We start from the raw sequence: 24,386 nt of genomic DNA, 5'->3' as shown, positions 1-24,386 counted from the left end.
TCAAAAGTTTGAAAGTGTTAATACAAATCAACTGGGGGAAAAGGCAGTGTAATCTTACAGTACACTAATGCCCGTCTACCCAGAAAGAGGCTGCTCAGCTGTATTGGTCAGACCTCACTGCAACATGGGGCTTGGCTTTTGGAAGGTGAGGTGACCAGAGCACATGAGGAACAACTAAGGTGTCTGAGGATGTTTATCCCAAAGGAGAAAGAGCCTGGAGGACAGAGATGAGCCTGGCTTCTGTCTTCAGGGGCATCTCCAAGAGGCATCTGTGACACAGGAAGCAGATTTGTTACAGGGAGACAGACTTCTGTTTAGTATGAGGTGGGGCGTTTTACCCATTAGAGAGCAAAACAGGTGGGTTCAGCTATCTCAGGATTTCCCTGTCATGGGATAAGTTCCTTTTTTTTTTTTTTTTTTTTGAGATGGAGTCTTGCTCTGTCACCCAGTCTGGAGTACAATGGCTCGATCTCAGCTCACTGCAACCTCTGCCTTCTGGGTTCAAACGATTCTCCTGCCTCAGACTCCCAAGTAGCCGGGACTAAAGGCACGTGCCACCATGCCTGGCTAATTTTTTTTTTTTTTTTTGTATTTTTAGTAGAGATGGAGTTTTGCCATATTGACCAGGCTGGTCTTGAACTCCCGGCCTCAAGTGATCTGCCCACCTCAGCCTCCCAAAGTGCTAGAATTATAGGCAAGAGCCACTACGCCTGGCCTGGGATAAGTTCTGTTAGAAACTGGGCAACTGATTCTCAAGGATGTCAGAGAGATTTCATGAACCAGATAAATGCTGGCCTTGGTGACCACTAAGGTCCTTCCAAATAAGAGTCTGGGATTCTTTGTTATCTTCAGGGATTGGGAATTTGAGCACTTTGGGAATAAAATGCGATCTGTGTTGAACTGGGATGAACATTCTCTTGTTCACATGGGGCATAAACCATCTTGCTCTCACATGGTCTGTTTCAATATCATCCTTAGCACTTTGGAAAATTTGTTTGTCCCCCAGAAATGAGCTGGTCACCAAGGTAAATTCAACATGCTTTTATTTTAGAAAGTTTATTCAACAACATGAAAACAGGGTCTGAGGAAACAGAAACAAAAGCTCAAGAGAAACTCTGGCAAAAATTTAAACAGCATCTCAGGACAACGTATCTTCTTCATGTGGCCGTGAGCTTGCCTAATCTGACTTGCTCCAGTAGCCATGTTCATGAAAAACTGGGCCCTTGTTGTTACTCACTGCTTCCACAAGCTGACTATACAGCATATTCATCTGGGAAAGAGAACAACAAATAGATTTCTTGAAGGGAAAAGGAAACATGGGAAAGCTTCCCAGACCCATGGTGAAGGCATGAAAGTTTGACTGTTACCTTTGGAGATCTGAAGCATCTCAGATTTGGGGAGAAAATACAGTCCTCTCTTGAGGAAAAGGAATCCCCTATTATAAGGGAGAAGATACTTAACTATAAAATATCCTTTGCTTTTATTTGGTAACAAGGCTTTTTCTCCACCAAACCTCTCCTGGTTAGCCAATGGCCCAGAACTCTGTAATTGAGAATAGTTCCTGGAGAAGATGCCTTTTTCAACAGTTATTGCTTTGAGCAGAGGCCAGTCCTTTCCCACATGCACTGGCACTGACAGTGATGCATCTTTCCAGAGCTCACTCTTGGCATTCCTCTTAATTAGATTCTATTTGCTATCCTTAAGTTTCCCCCTGTTCTCTGTCCTTCTTGGTTTTTGCTCTAAGGAATTACTGTTTATGGTCTCCTAATTCTTGAGGTTATGTGGAACCACTGAGAGGAACAATGAGCAAGATCCTTTCCTAGCCAAGGAGGATGGGGCTGAGTCCTTGTGGAGAGCCCAGCCACAACCTCTTGCCCCCTAGGGCATGTCATCTGCCCTAGCCCTCTCCCTCCTCACCTGAGTTTCATAGCTTTCCTTGAAGGAGGTAAGGTGGTCAAGGAAACGCAAGGCCAGGCCACACCACTTTTCAGTAGATACATACTTGCTCCTGCTAAACATAAGTATTCCAGTATTCCAGGACTTGACCATCAGCCAGAGAATCTCCATTTCTGGGTAGTCTTTCTGAAATCCAAGAACAGAAATTTTGCAGTGATTACTGTCACAGTTCATTGTGGCACTACCTGTATCCATGCCATTCCCTTTATTACTAAACAAACAGTGGGAGCTCGGCTGACATTGAGGAAGGTCTGTGCTCCTGGAGAGTGTAGGAGGAGAGCACTTTGAAGGTTTGTCAGCTGTAGAATGTTCCATAGCAAGATCTCATGAAGAAACATAAACCGAGGCCCTCTTTGACTGAAGGAAAGAATTAGAAAGATTCCTAATCTCCCTGAAGCAGGAGAAAAACCTGTATACTGTTTGGGGCTTCCCTTGATTCTGTCTTCAGTCAATCATCTCCCTAATACCTACCTCTACTTTTTGGAGAAAGTTGTCAAGAAGCAGTTGTATTGAATTTCTTAATTTCTGTCACCAGAATTAGTCCATATTTGGAGTAGAAATTATATTCATCTTCAGAGTTAACAATATCTACCTAGCTATGAACACAGCACACATTTCTAAGATGGTCCCTTAGCCTTATCAGTGGTCTTTAACACGACTAATCACAAGATTATATTTGCTTCTTCACAACACTTTGCAATAGTGAAAAGTATTAGTCTAAGAAGCTACTTTCTTGGTTCTTGCATAGGAGATGGAACACAAAGAAAGCATTCATGTTAAAGCCCCAGAAGGGAGAAATGTGATAGGAGACACATTAGGCAGCAGCTTTTTGAGAGTGTCAAGAATGCTGTCTCAGCTGCCATCCTTTCATTCATTTGGATCCAAAAAGAAATTCCTATACATAAATCACTGTGATAATGAGGGCACTAAGAGGGAAAAGACAAAACTTTTATCCTAAAGGTTGCGCAATGCTTTTGGGGACACAAGGCATCCACATGTAAGGACGACTTCACAAGGTATGTGATTAAGAGACACAAACATTAGGTGCTCCCATTCAGTTAAAGAAATGAGCACTGGGATATCCCAGTCAGAGGCGGTCTAGTCTCTGCTTGAAACACTACCCCTCATCCTTGTCCAGTTCGTAGACTTATACTTTTTCTTCAAATTCACAAGCAGAGTTAGTTGTCTGTTTCCACAGCGAGCTGTCCATTCCTCTAATATAACTTACATCATATTGTTTTGAAATGCTATATATGTATCTCCTCCAGACTATTGAGTTCCTTGAGGTACAGGGAATTTTTCTTTTTTTTTTTTTTTTTTTTTTTTGAGGCGGAGTTTCGCTCTGTCGCCCAGGCTGGAGTGCAGTGGCCGGATCTCAGCTCACTGCAAGCTCCGCCTCCCGGGTTCACGCCATTCTCCTGCCTCAGCCTCCCGAGTAGCTGGGACTACAGGCGCCCGCCACCTCGCCCGGCTAGATTTTTTTGTATTTTTTAGTAGAGACGGGGTTTCACCGGGTTAGCCAGGATGGTCTTGATCTCCTGACCTCGTGATCCGCCCGTCTCGGCCTCCCAAAGTGCTGGGATTACAGGCTTGAGCCACCGCGCCCGGCCGGTACAGGGAATTTTTCTTGTGCATTTTTGTCTCTTTAGAGTCCAGCATTGTGCCTGGCACATAAGAGAGGCACAACAGATGTTTGCTGAATGAATGAATGAACAAATGAATCAAATCCAGTCAGATGCCACCTCCTCAGGGAGGATTTCCCTGGCTCTCCTGAATTTCTTGCTCAAACCTCTTTGCCCCTCTGGTACTTTGTTCACAGCACCATAATAGTACTTTGAACACTGCACTGCCTGTATCCCCCACTAGGCAAGGAGCCCCTTGAAGGTAAAATGACATTTGCTTTTGTATATCCACAGCTTGGCACAGTGTCTGATGCAGGGTATGAGTGTTGTGATTTTAATGTTATGAATGAAAAAAAAAGACTTAAACAAACAAACAAACATGATCTTAGGGTAGATGAGTAGGATCTACATATACAGAGACTATATGAAATGTCCAGAATAGGCAAAGCCATAGAGACAGAAAGGAGATTCGTGGTTGCCCGGGGCTGGGGAAGAGAGGTATGGGGAAGGACTGCTAATGGGTATAGAGTTTCTTTTGGGGATGATGAAAATGTTCTAGAATTAGATAATGGTGATGGTTGCCCAATCTTGTGAATATACTATAACTCACTGAACTGTATACCTTAATGTGAGTTTTATGATATATGAACCAAATCTCAATTAAAAAGAAAAATATAGATATTCAGAGAAAGAGAAGGGCATTCCATGTGGGTAGAACAGAATAAATGAAGACTTGGATTGTACCTGAGAACAAGCATGTCTTAGGAAGACCAAGAGTTGTTTGGCCTAAGCAGATGATTTATGTAGAGGTGTTAATGGGAAATAAGACTGGAAATGTAGGATGGGGCTTCCTAAGCCTTTCCTCAATGTTCTTCCTCAGAACACTAGTGTCATGAGAAATGTTAACAGATGGTCTATGAAAATAGAGTTCTTTAGTCAAATACATTTTGGAAATGCCGCATTCTATATATCACCCTTTTGGGGCATTATAATGCACATTAGTTCACTGAAAGTTTAAGGAAGTTTTACAGTAAAGAAACCACGGAACTTTGTCTAATCCAGGGCATGTGGAACGTTTGTTAACACCTTGTGGGCTGGAGTGTTAAGGGTTTTTGCATTACAGGCTTCAGATTTTGAAATTTATCCTGATGGCAATGGGAAGGCACTGAAACTTTTTGAGAAAGAGAGTGATATGATGCAAGTGTAGTTTTAATAAGATAGAAATGCCAGTGGTGTTTAGAACAGACCTCCGTGTGGGAAAACACAGACAGGGAGACTTGTTTAAAGGGAGTTGTGGCTGGGTGCCGTGGCTCACGCCTGTAATCCCAGCACTTTGGGAGGCCAAGGAGGGCGGACCACCTGAGATCAGGAGTTCAAGACCAGCCTGACCAACATGGAGAAACTCCGTCTCTACTAAAAATACAAAATTAGCCAGGCATGGTGGCGCATGCCTGTAATCCCAGCTACTCAGGAGGCTGAGGCAGAAGAATCGCTTGAACCCAGGAGGCGGAGGTTGTGGTGAGCTGAGATCATGCCAGTGCACTCCAGCCTGTGCAACGAGAGCGAAACTCCAAACTCCGTCTCAAAAAATAAAATAGAGGCCGGGTGTGGTGGCTTGTGCCTGTAATCCCAGCACTTTGGGAGGCCGAGACGGGCAGATCACGAGGTCAGGAGATCAAGACCATCCTGGCTAACATGGTGAAACCCTGTCTCTACTAAAAATACAAAAAAATTAGCCGGGCGTGATGGCGGGCGCCTGTATTCCCAGCTACTGGGGAGACTGAGGCAGGAGAATGGCGTGAACCAGGGAGGCGGAGTTTGAAGTGAGCCGAGATGGCACCACTGCACTCCAACCTGGGTGACAGAGCGAGATTCTGTCTCAAAAAAAAAAAAATAAAATTAAAAATAAATTAAAATAAAATAAAATAAAATAAAGGGAGTTGTGTGATCTAAGAATGAAGTGATGAGGGTCAGAACTAAAATAGTGACAATTTAGATGGACAGATGTAAGAATCATTTAAAGGAAGAATCAATAGAACTTGGTAACTGATTTGATATGGGGAATGACAGGTCAAGTGAAAATGGCTCTAAGTTTGGCCGAAAGAATGCTGGTATCATTGAAAGAAAAAAATGGACATGTTTCTGGGGATAAGGGATAAAGACAACAATAAATTCTATTTTAAGCATGTTGGCTTGAGGTAACTCTGGAGATAAGCAGGCTGTTGCAGATATGGACTGGAACTCAGGTAATAGTTAAAGTGCATTAATTCACTTAAAGGACAGAGTACAGAATACAGAGTAGCAAAGAGTAGAGAATATTGGAAATGTTCATAGTTGGGTGGTAAGAGGGAGAAGAACGCAGAGGAATGGCGAGAAAATAAAGGAAAAAGGAAAACAGAATTTCAATAAGGAGGCAGTGGCCAATAATGAAGGCCAGGGAAAAGAGACCATCATATTTGCCTGGAAGGTGGTAATTTGTGGTCTTGTAAAGTGTGGCTGACAGTGCAGAATGTGAGGGAAAGAATGGCTCAAGATGAGGACAGATAGGTTAGCAGGACTTTGTATACCACATTCAGGATTTTGGTCTTTAAGAGCAATGGGAAACTACTAAAGAGGATTTCAAAAGGTCATGCATACTCAAAAATGTAAAAGATTGGTCGGGCATGGTGGCTCACACCTGTAATCCCAGGACTTTGGGAGGCCGAGGTGGGCGGATCATGAGGTCAAGAGATCGAGACCATCCTGGCCAACATGGTGAAACCCCATCTCTACTAAAAATACAAAAATTAGCTGGGTATGGTGGCACGCACCTGTAGTCTCAGCTACTCGGGAGGCTGAGGCAGGAGAATCACTTGAACCCGGGAAGCAGAGGTTGCAGTGAGCTGAGATCGCACCACTGCACTCCAGCCTGGTGACAGAGCGAGACTCCGTCTCAAAAAAAAAAAAAAAAAAGGAAAGAACACCTTGGTTGCTGGGCAAAGAAAGGAAGGAAGGAAGCAAGAGTAGACACGAGACCAGTTAAAAGGTTCCTGAGATCACTAAAGTAGCTGAGATAAAAGGTGATAACTTGAATTAGGTTATTGATGGTGGAAGAAAGGAGGAAGTAGGTGAATTTGAGAGATATTTGGGAGGTCAAATTGATAGTACTTGGTGATAGATTAGAAGTGGGAGTGAGGGAGGTGCTGAGGATGACTCCTAGATGTCTGGCTTGGGCAACCAGAAGAATGATGGTGTCATTCAATGAGTTAGGGAACACTAGAGTTTTATTTTAATTTGCATTAGTTGCACTCATGCCCAGCATTGCTTATGAAAATCATTAATCCTCAATAAAGAAATGCATCCACACAGCTACTGACCTCAAAGCCACACGGACTTGCCTACATGTAATACAAATCAATGCCAGCAAACTGAGGTGTTTGCTCTGATGGTTTTTGGGGCCTCATATTTGAAACCAGTTTTCTCTGTCCTTAACATCTTAATACATATGGCAGCCATGTAGATCTCTAACTGAATTGTAGGTATTCTGGAGCACAAATGCCTCTCCTTTTAGGCTCTCCATAGATTCCCAAAGTAAATAGTATGTGCATCAGTTATAAAACTGATACAATTAAATAATAGGATACAAATATAGGATAAAAATAGGATACAAAAAAAAAAAGCATAGTTTACCTAAAGTGCACAATGCAGTGGTTTTTAGTATATTCACAGTATTCACAGAGTTCTGCCACCATCACCACAATCAATTATGGAATATTTTCATCCCTCCAAAAAGAAAGCCCACGCCCATTGGCTCCACATTCCCCCCGCCCCCAGCCAATATCCTTCCATTTCCTCTCAACCTCCTCCCCTACCCCACTAAGCCCTGGGCAACCACTACTCTCATTTCTGTCTCTTATAGATTGACCTTTTCTGGACATTTAAGATAAACGGGGCCAGGCAGTATGTGGGCCCTTGTGACTGACATCTTTCACTAACCATGTTTTCAAGGTTTATCCATGTTATAGCATGTGTCAATACTTCATTCCTTTTAATGGCCAAATAATATTCCATTGAATGGAAATATCACATTTTGTTTACCCATTCATTGGCTAACAGACATTTGGGTTGTTTCCATTTTGGGCTATATGAATAACTTTGCTATGAACATTTGCTATGAGTCTTTGGACACATGTTTTCATTTCTCTTGGGTATACACCTACCAGTGGAATTTCTGGGTCATAGGGTAACTATGTTTAACCTTCTGGGAAGCTGCCAGACTTTTTCAAAGCTAGAACAATATGAACAATAAAATAAAGTAATATTGTATTACATATGTATAAAATACATATCTGCCTGGGTGTGATGGCTCATGCGTATAATCCCAGCACTTTGGAAGGCCAAGGAGGGTGAGTTGCTTGAGCTCAGAAGGTTGAGATTAGCCTAGGAGACATGGCGAAACCGCATCTCTACCAAACATAGAAAATATTAGCTGGGTGTAGTGGCATGCGCTTGTAGTTTTAGCTACTTGGGAGGCTGAGGTGGGAGGATCTCTTGAGCCCAGGAGGTCAAGGCTACAGTGAGCCATCATCATGCCATTGCACTCCAGCCTGGGTGACAGAGTGAAACTCCATTTCAAAACAAGCCCACAAAACTTAATGTGTGTGTGTGTGTGTGTGTTTTTTTTTTTTTTCATAGAGACAGAGTGTAACTTTGTTGCCCAGGCTGGTCTCAAACTTCTGGCTTCAAGTGAACCTCCCACTTCGGCCTCCCAAACTGCTGGGATTACATGCATGAGCCACTGTACCAGGCCTAAAATGTTTTGTGGTATCTTTTGTTATTTGTTAATTCATGTAACCAAATCTATTTGTTTCCTGTACAGCTTCTGAGTGGGTCCTCTCCATTCCATGATTTTAAAACATGCTTTCCTCTGTTTTTTCCTAATGCTTTTATAGCTTTGATTTTATATTTAGCTCTTTATCTGGATTTTCTTTATTTCTTCCTTTTGGACTTTATTTTTTTGCATGGTATAAGGCAAAAAAAAAAAAAAAAATACTACCACTTATATAGTACTTACTATGTGCTGCTATAAGTACTTTATATATATTACGTTATTTAACACTAATAATACTGTAAGGTAGGCACTTTTTTTAAAGCTTTTATTTATTTATTTATTTTTCATAGAGACAAGGTCTCGCTATGTTAGCCGGGCTGGTCTCGAATTCCTGGCCTCAAGCGATACTCCCGCCTTCGCCTCCCAAAGTACTGAGATGATTATTATATTTATTTTACAGATGAGGATACAGAGGTATAAAGAATTAATTAATAAGACCAAAGTCATACAGCTAATAAATGGTGTAGCCAGAATTTATTTGAACTGGCTATGTGGCTCCAAATTCTGTTCTCTTAACCACTATGCTATAATGCCCCTCAGTTTAAAAATAAGGATGTAACTTTGTTTTTTAAATTGTCCCAATACCATTTTACCAATTGTTCCCTCAGTGATGTGATATACCTCCTCTACTGCATACAAAATTCTCATAGATATGTGGATCTCCTTCTGGGCTCGGTCCTGTTCTATTAATCTATTTGTAGATTTTGGCACTAATACCATACTTTTAACATTAATATCATTTTATAGTTTTAAAAGTATTTGATAAGGCAAGTCCTTCCTTGTTCTTTCACAAAAAATATTTTGGTTCATTTTCTTTCAGGGAAGAATTTTAGAATCACCTTATCAAGTTTCATTAAAAATCTTATTGAGATTTTAATTTTGACTGAATTTATTGCATCGAATTTAGGGAAACTGACTTCATACTGTTAAGGCTTTGCTGTCCAAGAACATGGTATATATTTCCATTTGTTTGCGACTTATGCATTCTTGAAAGCAGAATGGAACAATCTGTAGACAGAGAGTAAAAATGATAGACAGGCAGTAAAATGCCTTAGGAAGTAGAAGGGGATTGAACTGACAGTGCAAGGTCGAGAAAATTTATTTTGAAAAAAGAGGAAAGGTGAGTAGATAGGTACAGTGGTAGAATGTTATGGTTGAGACCTGGGCCAGTGAGGGATCTCATATGTGATGCCCTTGATCTTCTCAACTGGAATGATATGATGAGATCATCTAATGGGGAATGAGGTAGGTTTAAGTTTTTATGAGGTTAGAAAAGGTTTGAAGCAGCCACTTTGAGTTTGCCAAAAAGTTGACAGGAATAAAAGTATTTCTGAGCAGCAATGAGAACCCATTGAAAGCGTAACAGAATGAATCTGTACTGGGCCAGATCTAGGTGGTTCTGTAACTTTCTTTAGTGCTTCTGCTGCTCAAGATCAGGAGCAGAAGAACTGATGGTGGCAAGGTATCAGGTTTGAGAAAAAATGAAACGGCAGGAATAATCAGAAGAAGAGAGAAAGAGAGAAGGAAGGGAAGGAAGGAAGGGAGGGAGGGAGGGAAGAAGGAAGGAAGCAAAGAAAGAAATAAAGAAAAGAAAGAAGAGAAAAGAAAGAGAAAAAGAAAAAAAGGTGGTTAGACTGGACTATAATAGAGTGGGAAAAGACGAGTGATTTGAAGTTCAAGTGAGAACAGAGAATAGATATGGGGGAGTAAAGGGAGATTATACTCAATAGAAAAGTGTTGTGTTAGCTACCAATCTTGAAGGTGGAGCAGTGCCACAGTGGGTGGCTTATATGGGATGTAGACAGTGGCTAAAGGGTAAAAAACAGAAACGGTGAAGTGTAAGAATTGCTAACATGGATGCCAAAGTCACTTAGAATAAAAAATAACAATGAAGTTACCAAGGAAGGAAAAGGTGGGTCCAGGACATGACAACATTGGTGATTAAGATATATAGGTTTTAAGTGAAGAGAAGCCATAGGAAGGTGGTATGTAAACAGTACAAAGTACCACCATGGAGCAAAGATCCAGGTAATTTAGTCCCTTCTGCTGAGAAAAAGGGAGTTGGAAAAGATGAGACCTCCATAAAAATTGGTAGTGAGGGGCACGTTTTCTTCAGGGAAGATTCTGCTTTGTTCTAAGAAGAAGGGAGAGAAGGAGGTGAAGGTTGATGATAAAGAGAATATTGAGTAGTGCCTGGGAAAAACTCTGTCTTGTTTTTGGGGTTGAATGAGGTTATGGATAGATAGCCTTAAGGGTCTAGGTAAGGATTTGGGAAATACAGAGTTGTTAAAAGATTTGAGGGAAAGGGAGTGATAGAGCAAAGGTTGCGTTTTAGGGAGATATATTTGATAGGGATGCACAGGAGAAAATGGAGAAGAGAAGGAAGAGCCAGAGACCAATTAGGAAACTACAAAGCTGTAGGAGAGACACAATATCAAAGCTTGACTCAAAGATGCCTTTGTATGAACCTCAATTCCAGTCTCAGGGAGACGTGAGGCTTGGAAGGAGGAAGATTTAGATGAAAGAAGGCTGGATGCAGGGGCTCACACCTGTAATCCCAGCACTTTGAGAGGACATGGCAGGAGGATTGCTTGAGCCCAGGAATTTGAGACCAGCCTGGGCAACACAGCAAGACTTCCTCTCAATTAAAAAAATTTTATTAAAAAATAGATGAAAGAAACCCAAGGACCATTGTCCTATGAAGAAAGAACACGGGGTGCAATTTTTAGCTTTGCCATTATATAGTGGTATGACCTTGTGTCAGATATTTAACCTTTAAATGCCTCAGTTTGCAAAATAATGAGCTTAAATTAGGTAACTGCAAAGATCGTTAGTTTCCAGTTCTAAATTTTCTCAGTCATTGAATGAAGCTTTACCTTATACTTCCTTTAGATTCCAATTGCCTAATCTATGAACTTATATAAGATTGGCAGAAGTAGGAACTGAGATGAAATGAACTAGTAGAAGGCCAAACAAGAGACAAAGGTATTGATAACCGACCTTCTCAAACTTTAATGTGCATACAAGTCCCTTGGAAATATTGTTTTTTTTTTTTGTTTGTTTGTTTGTTTGTTTTTGAGATGGAGTCTTACTCTGTTGTCCAAGCTGGAGTGCAGTGGTGTGATTTTGGCTCACTGCAACCTCCACCTCCTGGGTTCAAGCGATTCTTCTGCCTCAGCCTCCCAAGTAGCTGGGATTACAGGCGCCTACCACCACACCTGGCTGATTTTTGTAATTTTAGTAGAGACGGGGTTTCACCATGATGGCCAGGCTGGTTTCAAACTCTGACCTCAAGTAATCCATCCGCCTCGGCCTCCCAAAGTGCTGGGATTACAGGCATGAGCCACCGTGCCCGGCCGAAAATATAGTTAAAATGCAGACTGATTCAGTAGGTCTGGGGCCTAAGATTCCATACTTCTAACAAGCTCCTAGGGGATGCTGATCATGCTTTGCGAAGCAAACTCTTAGAGAATGTAGCTCAGTAGTTTGAATCACCTTAGCTTCCTTTGTAAAAGGAAAGAGTCTGTGTTCTTCTGGGCTTCTTGGTTACAAAATGCCTTTGTGACTCTATGACTCTGACATCAGCTGTGAGGATTAGGTTTGTCCCTTCTCTTTAAGTGTAGGTTTCCCTCCACCATTATTTAAGCTTTTGTATATTCTTAAAAATGAACCAAGAAATTTCCACTTCCATGAGATGGAATAGATGTACTTATCCCTATTCTTCCTGCTAAATAGAACTCCTGAACATTATACATAAAACAAACATAAGAAACCTCTGAAAGGTGTAGAGAAAGGGAAGACCTTGGAGCCAAGGATTGGCACAGTGGTAAGTTCTCTGGGTTTTCTTTTTGCTTCATATACCCCAAACTTGGTGCTAGAGATGCCAACAGACATAGACCAAAAAAGAAAAAGAAAAAACTAAAAAAGCCCCAAGAAAAGTCTGCTGTCTCTAGCCAAGGGACCGGTAGTAAAAAGGAGTCCTCTACCTTGAGTATCAATGACAGAGGCCAAGTTAGAAACTTAGGCTCGTTTCTACCTCTACCTGGAAGTAACAAGGCTGGGCCCACTCCCTTGCTAAAGCAGGTCAGAGAAACCAAGTTAAAACAGAAGGTTTAAATGAGATCCAGAGTCTCAGAACAAAATATGAAATTGTCCAGGTTTAACAAATTTACTCATTATACTAATAACCAGGAAGATCTCAAATAATGAAAAAGACAATGAATTGACGCCAACACTGAGATGACAGAAATGTTACAATACCCGACAAAGATCTTTTTTCTATGACTTAAAAAAAATGGGGTAAAATACATATAGCACAAAATTTAACCACCTTAACGATTTTAAGTCAACAGTTCAGTGGCATTAAGTACATTCACATTGTTGTGCCACCTTCACTACCATCCATCTCCAGAACCAGTTTCATCTTGCAAAGCTAAAGGTCTGTGCCTATTATATAATAACCCCAGTCCTTGGCGACCACCACTTTACTTTCTTTTTTTTTTCAATTGTTTATTAAATAATTTTTTTTATTATGGAGATAATTAAATGACATGTTTGTTGTCTGAAAGAGATAGACACTTTTGCTTGTTTATGGAGATATAAAATGTAAATGCCTTACTATTTTATTCCCTTCCATAAACACTGAGTTTGAGTAATTTTGCTGGATTCTTCAAACACTGAGTATTCAGTATTCAGTATTCATGTAAAACTGAGTGAACAACCCTGACTGGCAAATAGAAGCCCAAGCCCAGTGACTCCAAGCTAAGGCCAATCTTGAGCCTGCAAGAAGAGTCCAATGAACACCCAGTCAGCTCTTCCTGGGGAGCCTCCCCTGCAGGTGTCCATCTCTATGAATTTGACCACTCTGGGTACTTCATATAAATAGAAGGATATGTATGATATTTGTCCTTTTGTGACAAACAACAACTTGATGAATCTCTAGAGAATTATGCTAAGTGAAAAGAACAAATCTTGGCCAGGTGTGGTGGCTCACACCTATAATCCCAGCACTTTGTGAGGCCAAGGAGGGAGGATTGCTTAGTCCAGGAGTCTGAGATCATCTTGGGCAACATAGTGAGACCCCCATCTCTACAAAAAAAAAATTAAAAAATTAGCTGGGCGTGGTGGTGCATGCCTGTGGTCCCAGCTACTCAGGGAGTTAAGGTGGGAGGATCGCTTAAGCCTGGGGGGCTGAGGCTGAGCTATGATGAGCTCCACGTGCAGAGTGACAGAGCAAGACCCTGTCTCAAAAAAAGCCAATCTCAAAAAGTTATGTACTATATGATTCCAAATCTCAAAAGCTATATACTGTTTGATCACATTTATATGACATGCTTGAAATGACAAAATTATAGAAATTGGTAATAGATTTGTGGTTGCCAGGGTTTAAGGAGGAGCTGCGAGTGGGAGAGAAGAGTGTGAGGGCTATACAAAGGAAACATGGGGAATACTTGTGGTGACAGAAATGCAATGCTCTATGTCTTGATTCTGATAATGCCAATATCTTGATTGTGATATTGTACTCTAGTTTTGTTATTGTTGGGGGAACTGGGTAAAGAGTACGTGAGCACTTTGGAAGGTCAAGGTGAGCAGATCACTTGAGGCCAGAAGTTCGAGACCAGCCTGGCCAACACGTCTCTACTAAAAATACAAAAAAATTAGCCGGGCGTGGCGGCGGGTGCCTGTAGTCCCAGCTACTCAGGAGGCTGAGGCAGGAGAATGGTGTGAACCTGGGAGGCGGAGCTTGCAGTGAGCCGAGTTCACGCCACTGCACTCCAGCCTGGGTGACAGAGTGAGACTCCATCTCAAAAAAAAAAAAAAAAAATTAAAAAAAAAAATTAATCACTGCATTTAAAAGCTAACTATCCAGTCATGTTTCAGGGGATGAGCAATAAATGGATGGGAAACTCATGAGAAAAGTAGAAAAACATTAAGCTCTCTAACAGGTAAACCAAGAGCCAGAGAATTGGAACTGCAATATATTGGACAGAATGAAAGTGGCAAAAACAAAATGCACAGAGAAATTTTGGCCTTATAGAGAGACTATGGAAATTGATCAACTTGGAGTTATAGTACAATCTAATTTCAGTTTGTATTGGTCACTATGGCAAACACACCTGAAAGGTCCAGAGGAGGCTCATGGCTTAGAAATAGAATTTCCTGTTCATCCGAGAAGACAGTAAAATAAATAATCCAAATGTCCAATGTTGAAGTTTTTATTTTTAAACTTAAATTCACACAGGCCATAATTACACATCTCCAGGAGAATTCTAGGCTTTGGTAAGTCAATGCTAGTTTGTATCAGATTGTCACCCTGCTATAATGTTCCACCATCTGTTGTGATTTGCAGATAGTCATGTCTCGCTTCACAATGGGGACACAAGCTGAGAAATATATCATTAGGTGATTTCATCATTGTGTGAATATCATAGAAGTGTCCTTACACAAATTTACACGGTATAGCCTCCTACACACCTAGGCGATATGGTAAAGCCCATTGCTCCTAGTCTACAAACCCATACAGCATGTGACTGTACTGAATACTGTAGGCAACTGTAACCCAATGGTAAGTATTTGTGTATCTAAACATAGAAATGGTAGAGGAAAAATGTGGTATGAAAGATAAAAAAAATGGTATGCCTTTATAGGGCACTTACCATGAATAGAGCTTGCAGGGCTAGAAGTTGCTCTGGGTGAGTCAGTGAGTGAGTGGTGAGTGAACATGAAGGTATAGGACATTCTTGTACATTACTGTAGACTTTATAAACTCTGTATACCTAAGCTGCACTCAGTTTATTAAAGGGTATTTTTCTTTCTTAATAATAAATTAACCTTTGGCCAGGCGTGGTGGCTCACACCTGTATTCTCAGCACTTTGGGAGACCAAGGCAGGCAGATTACTTAAGCAGATTACTTGAACTTGAGTTCAAGATCAGCCTGGGCAACATGGTGAAACCCTGTCTCTATTAAAAATGCAAACAAATTAGTCAGGTGTGGTGGTGCGCACATATGGTCTTAGCTACTCGGGAGGCTGAGGTGGGAGGATTGATTGTACCTGGGAGGTCAAAGCTGCAGTGAGCTGAGATCGTGCCACTGCACTCCAGCCTGGGTGACAGAGAGAGACTTTGTCTCAAAAAATATGTAAATATAAATCGAACTTGTCTTACTGCAACTTTTTTCCTTTATAAACTGTAATACCAGCACTTTGGGAGGCCAAGGTGGGTGGATCACTTGAGGTCAGGAGTTTGATACCAGTCTGACCAACATGGTGAAATCCTGTCTCTACTAAAAATACAAAATTAGCCAGACGTGGTGGCACATGTCTGTAATCCCAGCTACTTGGGAGGCTGAGGTAGGAGAATCACTTGAATCTGGGAGGCAGAGGTTGTAGTTAGCCAAGATCGCGCCCTCACACTCCAGCCTGGGTGACAGCGAGACTCCATCGCAAAAACAAAAAACAAAAAACAAAAAACCTTTTTAATTAAAAAAAAAATTTGTTTTTGACCAGGCACAGTGGCTCACACCTGTAATCCCAGCACTTTGGGAGGCTGAAGTGAGCCAATCACTTGAGGTCAGGAGTCTGAGGCCAGCCTGGCCAATGTGGTGAAACCTCATCTCCACTAAAAATACAAAAATTATCTGGGTGTGGTGGCACGTACCTATAGTCCCAGCTATTTGGAGGCTGAAGCAGGAGAATTGCTTGAACCCAGGAGGCAGATGTTGCAATGAGCCGAGACTGCACTCCAGCCTGGGTCACAGAGTGAGACTCTGTCTCAAAAAAACGAAACCAAAACAAAAAAACCCCAACTTTTTGACTCTTTTGTAATAACATTTAGCGTAAAACACAAATACAGCAAGATGGCCGAATAGGAACAGCTCCAGTCTCCAACTCCCAGCGCGAGCGACACAGAAGACCGGTGATTTCTGCATTTTCAACTGAGGTACTGGGTTCATCTCACTAGGGAGTGCCGGACAATCGGTGCTGGTCAGCTGCTGCAGCCCAACCAGCGAGAGCTAAAGCAGGGCGAGGCATCGCCTCACCTGGGAAGCGCAAGGGCGGAGGGAATCCCTTTTCCTAGCTAGGGGAACTGAGACCATAACACTTGGAAAATCGGGTAACTCCCACCCCAATACTGCGCTTTAAGCAAATGGGCACACCAGGAGATTATATCCCACACCTGGTCGGGAGGGTCCCACGCCCACAGAGCCTCCCTCATTGCTAGCACAGCAGTCTGCGATCTAACTGCAAGGCAGCAGCGAGGCTGGGGGAGGGTCATCTGCCATTGCTGAGGCTTAAGTCGGTAAACAAAGCTGCTGGGAAGCTCGAACTGGGTGGAGCTCACAGCAGCTCAAGGGAACCTGCCTGTCTCTGTAGACTCCACCTCTGGGGACAGGGCACAGCTAAACAACAACAAAAGCAGCAGAAACCTCTGCAGACGCAAACGACTCTGTCTGACAGCTTTGAAGAGAGCAGTGGATCTCCCAACACGGAGGTTGAGATCTGAGAAGGGACAGACTGCCTGCTCAAGTGGGTCCCTGACCCCTGAGTAGCCTAACTGGGAGACATTCCCCACTAGGGGCAGTCTGACACCCCACACCTCACAGGGTGGAGTACACCCCTGAGAGGAAGCTTTCAAAGCAAGAATCAGACAGGTACACTCGCTATTCAGCAATATTCTATCTTCTGCAGCCTCTGCTGCTGATACCCAGGCAAACAGGATCTGGAGTGGACCTCAAGCAATCTCCAACAGACATACAGCTGAGGGTCCTGACTGTTAGAAGGAAAACTATCAAACAGGAAGGACACCTACACCAAAACCCCATCAGTACGTCACCATCATCAAAGACTAGAGGCAGATAAAACCACAAAGATGGGGAAAAAGCACGGCAGAAAAGCTGGAAATTCAAAAAATAAGAGCGCATCTCCCCCGGCAAAGGAGCGCAGCTCATCGCCAGCAACGGATCAAAGCTGGACGGAGAATGACTTTGACGAGATGAGAGAAGAAGGCTTCAGTCCATCAAACTTCTCAGAGCTAAAGGAGGAATTACGTACCCAGCGCAAAGAAACTAAAAATCTTGAAAAAAAAGTGGAAGAATTGATAGCTAGAGTAATTAATGCAGAGAAGGTCATAAACGAAATGAAAGAGATGAAAACCATAACACGAGAAATACATGACAAATGCACAAGCTTCAGTAACCAACTCCATCAACTGGAAGAAAGAGTATCAGCGATTGAGGATCAAATGAATGAAATGAAGCAAGAAGAGAAACCAAAAGAAAAAAGAAGAAAAAGAAATGAACAAAGCCTGCAAGAAGTATGGGATTATGTAAAAAGACCAAATCTACGTCTGATTGGGGTGCCTGAAAGTGAGGGGGAAAATGGAACCAAGTTGGAAAACACTCTTCAGGATATCATCCAGGAGAACTTCCCCAACCTAGTAGGGCAGGCCAACATTCAAATCCAGGAAATACAGAGAACGCCACAAAGATACTCCTCGAGAAGAGCAACTCCAAGACACATAATTGCCAGATTCACCAAAGTTGAAATGAAGGAAAAAATCTTAAGGGCAGCCAGAGAGAAAGGTCGGGTTACCCACAAAGGGAAGCCCATCAGACTAACAGCAGATCTCTCGGCAGAAACTCTACAAGCCAGAAGAGAGTGGGGGCCGATATTCAACATTCTTAAAGAAAAGAATTTTAAACCCAGAATTTCATATCCAGCCAAACTAAGTTTCATAAGTGAAGCAGAAATAAAATCCTTTACAGATAAGCAAATGCTTAGAGATTTTGTCACCACCAGGCCTGCCTTACAAGAGACCCTGAAGGAAGCACTAAACATGGAAAGGAACAACCGGTACCAGCCATTGCAAAAACATGCCAAAATGTAAAGACCATCGAGGCTAGGAAGAAACTGCATCAACTAACGAGCAAAATAACCAGTTAATATCATAATGGCAGGATCAAGTTCACACATAACAATATTAACCTTAAATGTAAATGGACTAAATGCTCCAATTAAAAGACACAGACTGGCAAACTGGATAAAGAGTCAAGACTCATCAGTCTGCTGTATTCAGGAGACCCATCTCACATGCAGAGACATACATAGGCTCAAAATAAAGGGATGGAGGAAGATCTACCAAGCAAATGGAGAACAAAAAAAAGCAGGGGTTGCAATCCTAGTCTCTGATAAAACAGACTTTAAACCATCAAAGATCAAAAGAGACAAAGAAGGCCATTACATAATGGTAAAGGGATCAATTCAACAGGAAGAGCTAACTGTCCTAAATATATATGCACCCAATACAGGAGCACCCAGATTCATAAAGCAAGTCCTTAGAGACTTACAAAGAGACTTAGACTCCCATACAATAATCATGGGAGACTTCAACACTCCACTGTCAACATTAGACAGATCAACGAGGCAGAAAGTTAACAAGGATATCCAGAAATTGAACTTATCTCTGCAGCAAGCAGACCTAATAGACATCTATAGAACTCTCCACCCCAAATCAACAGAATATACATTCTTCTCAGCACCACATCGCACTTATTCCAAAATTGACCACATAATTGGAAGTAAAGCACTCCTCAGCAAATGTACAAGAACAGAAATTATAACAAACTATCTCTCAGACCACAGTGCAGTCAAACTAGAACTCAGGATTAAGAAACTCAATCAAAACTGCTCAACTACGTGGAAACTGAACAACCTGTTCCTGAATGACTACTGGGTACATAACGAAATGAAGGCAGAAATAAAGATGTTCTTTGAAACCAATGAGAACAAAGATACAACATACCAGAATCTCTGGGACACATTTAAAGCAGTGTGTAGAGGGAAATTTATAGCACTAAATGCCCACAAGAGAAAGCAGGAAAGATCTAAAATTGACACTCTAACATCGCAATTAAAAGAACTAGAGAAGCAAGAGCAAACACATTCGAAAGCTAGCAGAAGGCAAGAAATAACTAAGATCAGAGCAGAACTGAAGGAGATAGAGACACAAAAAACCCTTCAAAAAAAATCAATGAATCCAGGAGTTGGTTTTTTGAAAAGATCAACAAAATTGACAGACTGCTAGCAAGACTAAAAAAGAAGAAAAGAGAAGAATCAAATAGACGCAGTAAAAAATGATAAAGGGGATATCACCACCGATCCCACAGAAATACAAACTACCATCAGAGAACACTATAAACACCTCTATGCAAATAAACTAGAAAATCTAGAAGAAATGGATAATTTCCTGGACACTTACACTCTTCCAAGACTAAACCAGGAAGAAGTTGAATCCCTGAATAGACCAATAGCAGGCTCTGAAATTGAGGCAATAATTAATAGCCTACCAACAAAAAAAAGTCCAAGACCAGATGGATTCACAGCTGAATTCTACCAGAGGTACAAGGAGGAGCTGTTACCATTCCTTCTGAAACTATTCCAATCAATAGAAAAAGAGGGAATCCTCCCTAACTCATTTTATGAGGCCAACATCATCCTGATACCAAAGCCTGGCAGAGACACAGCAAAAAAAGAGAATTTTAGTCCAATATCCCTGATGAACATTGATGCAAAAATCCTCAATAAAATATTGGCAAACCGGATTCAGCAGCACATCAAAAAGCTTATCCACCATGATCAAGTGGGCTTCAGCCCTGGGATGCAAGGCTGGTTCAACATTCGCAAATGAGTAAACATAACCCAGCATATAAACAGAACCAAAGACAAGAACCACATGATTATCTCAATAGATGCAGAAAAGGCTTTTGACAAAATTCAACAGCCCTTCATGCTAAAAATGCTCAATAAATTCGGTATTGATGGAACGTACCTCAAAATAATAAGAACTATTTATGACAAACCCACAGCCAATATCATACTGAATGGGCAAAAACTGGAAAAATTCCCTTTGAAAACTGGCACAAGACAGGGATGCCCTCTCTCACCACTCCTATTCAACATAGTGTTGGAAGTTCTGGCTAGGGCAATCAGGCAAGAGAAAGAAATCAAGGGTATTCAGTTAGGAAAAGAAGAAGTCAAATTGTCCCTCTTTGCAGATGACATGATTGTATATTTAGAAAATCCCATTGTCTCAGCCCAAAATCTCCTTAAGCTGATAAGCAACTTCAGCAAAGTCTCAGGATACAAAATTAATGTGCAAAAATCACAAGCATTCTTATACACCAGTAACAGACAAACAGAGAGCCAAATCATGAATGAACTTCCATTCACAATTGCTTCAAAGAGAATAAAATACCTAGGAATCCAACTTCCAAGGGATGTAAAGGACCTCTTCAAGGAGAACTACAAACCACTGCTCAGTGAAATAAAAGAGGACACAAACAAATGGAAGAACATACCATGCTCATGGATAGGAAGAATCAATATCGTGAAAATGGTCATACTGCCCAAGGTTATTTATAGATTCAATGCCATCCCCATCAAGCTACCAATGACTTTCTTCACAGAATTGGAAAAAACTGCTTTAAAGTTCATATGGAACAAAAAAAGAGCCCGCATCTCCAAGATAATCCTAAGTCAAAAGAACAAAGCTGGAGGCATCACGCTACCTGACTTCAAACTATACTACAAGGCTACAGTAACCAAAACAGCATGGTACTGGTACCAAAACAGAGATATAGACCAATGGAACAGAACAGAGTCCTCAGAAATAATACCACACATCTACAGCCATCTGATCTTTGACAAACCTGAGAGAAACAAGAAATGGGGAAAGGATTCCCTATTTAATAAATGGTGCTGGGAAAATTGGCTAGCCATAAGTAGAAAGCTGAAACTGGATCCTTTCCTTACTCCTTATACAAAAATTAATTCAAGATGGATTAGAGACTTAAATGTTAGACCTAATACCATAAAAATCCTAGAAGAAAACCTAGGTAGTACCATTCAGGACATAGGCATGGGCAAAGACTTCATGTCTAAAACACCAAAAGCAACGGCAGCAAAAGCCAAAATTGACAAATGGGATCTCATTAAACTAAAGAGCTTCTGCACAGCAAAAGAAACTACCATCAGAGTGAACAAGCAACCTACAGAATGGGAGAACATTTTTGCAATCTACTCATCTGACAAAGGGCTAATATCCAGAATCTACAAAGAACTCAAACAAATTTACAAGAATAAAACAAACAACCCCATCAAAAAGTGGGCAAAGGATATGAACAGACATTTCTCAAAAGAAGACATTCATACAGCCAACAGACACATGAAAAAATGCTCATCATCACTGGCCATCAGAGAAATGCAAATCAAAACCACAATGAGATACCATCTCACACCAGTTAGAATGGCAATCATTCAAAAGTCAGGAAACAACAGGTGCTGGAGAGGATGTGGAGAAATAGCAACACTTTTACACTGTTGGTGGGATTGTAAACTAGTTCAACCATTATGGAAAACAGTATGGCGATTCCTCAAGGATCTAGAACTAGATGTACCATATGACCCAGCCATCCCATTACTGGGTATATACCCAAAGGATTATAAATCATGCTGCTATAAAGACACATGCACACGTATGTTTATTGCAGCACTATTCACAATAGCAAAGACTTGGAATCAACCCAAATGTCCATCAGTGACAGACTGGATTAAGAAAATGTGGCACATATACACCATGGAATACTATGCAGCCATAAAAAAGGATGAGTTTGTGTCCTTTGTAGGGACATGGATGCAGCTGGAAACCATCATTCTTAGCAAACTATCACAAGAACAGAAAACCAAACACCGCATGTTCTCACTCGTAGGTGGGAACTGAACAATGAGATCACTTGGACTCGGGAAGGGGAACATCACACACCAGCGCCTATTATGGGGAGGGGGGAGGGGGGAGGGATTGCATTGGGAGTTATACCTGATGTAAATGACGAGTTGATGGGTGCTGACGAGTTGATGGGTGCAGCACACCAACATGGCACAAATATACATATGTAACAAACCTGCACGTTATGCACATGTACCCTAGAACTTAAAGTATAATAATAATAATAATAATAAATAAATAAAACACAAATACATTATACAGTTGTACAAAAATATTTTCTTTATATCCTTATTGCATAAGCATTTTCCTATTTTTAATTTTTTAAAAAACTTTAAAAACTTTTTGTTAAAAACTAGACACAAACACATACATTAGCCTAGGCCTACCCAGGGCCAGGATCATCAATATCACTGTCTCCCATCTCCACATTTTGTCCTGCTGGAAAGGCTTCTTGGGCAAAACATACATGGAGCTGTCATTTCCTAGGATGATAATGCCATTTTCTGGAATACCTCCTGAAGGACCTGCCTGAAGCTGCCTTACAGTTTTAACTTTCTTTTATAAGTAAAAGGAATATACTCTAAAATAATGATAAAAGTATAGTAAATACATGAAACAGCAACATAGTAATTTGTTATATCACTAACAAGAATTATGGACTGTATCTAATTTTATGTGCTGTACTTTTATATGACTGGCAGTTCAGTAGGTTTTGTTAACACTGGAATCACCACAAACATGTGAGTGATGTGTTGCCTTATGATGGCTACGATGTCACTAGGTGACAGGAATTTTTCGGCTCCATTATAATCTTACAGGACCACCATTATATATTATGAAATGTCATGATGTGGCACATGACTATATTTATATATTAAGAAGTAGTTGAGTCAAGAGCAGTCAGGATCCTCAGATATTAACATAGACTCAAATAATGGCTTTCTGTGGAACTTTAAGCAAGGCATGTAGTGTTCTTAATGTTTTATAGCTCTCTTATAATAACAATACTGCCTTACATATATACAAGCTGTTAAAGTTTACAAAACATATATTATTTTCATTGATCCTTACAACTCCAGTGTGGGAGAGTCAGATCAGGTATTATTCCCACTTTACAAATGTGAAAACTGAAGTCAAACAGCAGAGGAGTGATACTAACATGCAACAGGAAACAAACAAAACATCATTTAGACCCTTACCTCACACTATAATGAACTTTAAAATGAATTATAGAGTTACACGTCAGAGATAAAAGTATACAACTTCTACAAAAACACATAGGAAAAAAATATTTGTAAACGTGGGTTGGGCAAAGATTTCTCAGCATGACCAAAAACATTACCCACAAAAGAAAAAAATTGATAAATTGGACTTCATCAAAATTAAAAACTTCGGCTCTTCAAATGATACCCTGAGGAAAATGAAAAGACAAGCCAGAGACTAGGAGAAAATACTTCCAAATCATATATCTCGTAAAGGACTTGTATCTAGAATATATGAAGAACTCTTATAACTCAATAAAAACTCCATTTTAAAAATGGGAAAATAATTGAATAGACATTTATCCAAACACAATACACAAACAGTCAATAAGTACATGAAAAAATGATCACCACCATTAGTCATCAAGGAAATATAAATCAAAACCACAATGAGCTACTACTCCCCACCCACTGGGATAGCTATAACAAAAAAAGAAAAGATGAACAATAATAAGTGTTGAGAATGTAGAGAAATTGGAATCTTCATACACCGCTAGTGAAAATGTAAAATGGTATGGCCACCTTGGCAAACAGACTGCAGCTCCTCCAAAAGTTAAATCTAGAGTTACCTGATGACCCAACAATTCCATTCCTAGGTATATATTCAAGAGAATTAAACACATACGTTCACAAAAACACTTCCACATGAATGTTTATAGTAGCATTATTCATAATAGCCAAAAAGTGGAAACAACTCAAATATCTATGAACTGATGAATGGATAAACAAAGTGTGTTATATCCATTCACTAGAATGTTATTCAGCAAACGAAAAAGGAATGGAATACTGATAATACCACAACATGGATCAACCTCAGACACATTATGCTCAATGAAATGAGCCAGACACAAGAGGCCATGTATGATATAATTTCATTTATATGAAGTGTCCAG

At 40.8% G+C, this 24,386-nt stretch overlaps 1 protein-coding gene across 2 annotated transcripts in view; it reads right to left on the bottom strand.

The window, feature by feature from the left end:
• Positions 1-1,026: 1,026 nt before the first annotated feature.
• TEX11 (testis expressed 11) overlaps positions 1,027-24,386 on the bottom strand; it is a 348,904-nt gene continuing 325,544 nt past the window's right edge. The window contains exons 29-30 of one of the 2 annotated variants that reach the window (XM_007992000.3): positions 1,918-2,082; positions 1,027-1,270 (exon numbers count right to left, since the gene is read on the bottom strand). In XM_007992000.3, the coding sequence (XP_007990191.1) occupies positions 1,178-1,270; positions 1,918-2,082 (258 nt within the window). In that variant the 3' untranslated portion in view covers positions 1,027-1,177. The remainder of the gene's footprint in view (positions 1,271-1,917; positions 2,083-24,386) is intronic. The other variant, XM_037988900.2, reaches the window with a different exon arrangement.

This window comes from Chlorocebus sabaeus, chromosome X (genome assembly GCF_047675955.1).
Source record: "Chlorocebus sabaeus isolate Y175 chromosome X, mChlSab1.0.hap1, whole genome shotgun sequence".
Classification (NCBI taxonomy): domain Eukaryota; kingdom Metazoa; phylum Chordata; class Mammalia; order Primates; family Cercopithecidae; genus Chlorocebus; species Chlorocebus sabaeus.
The sequence above is the reverse complement of the archived record's forward strand: the minus strand, read 5'-3'. Positions and strand labels throughout refer to the sequence as shown.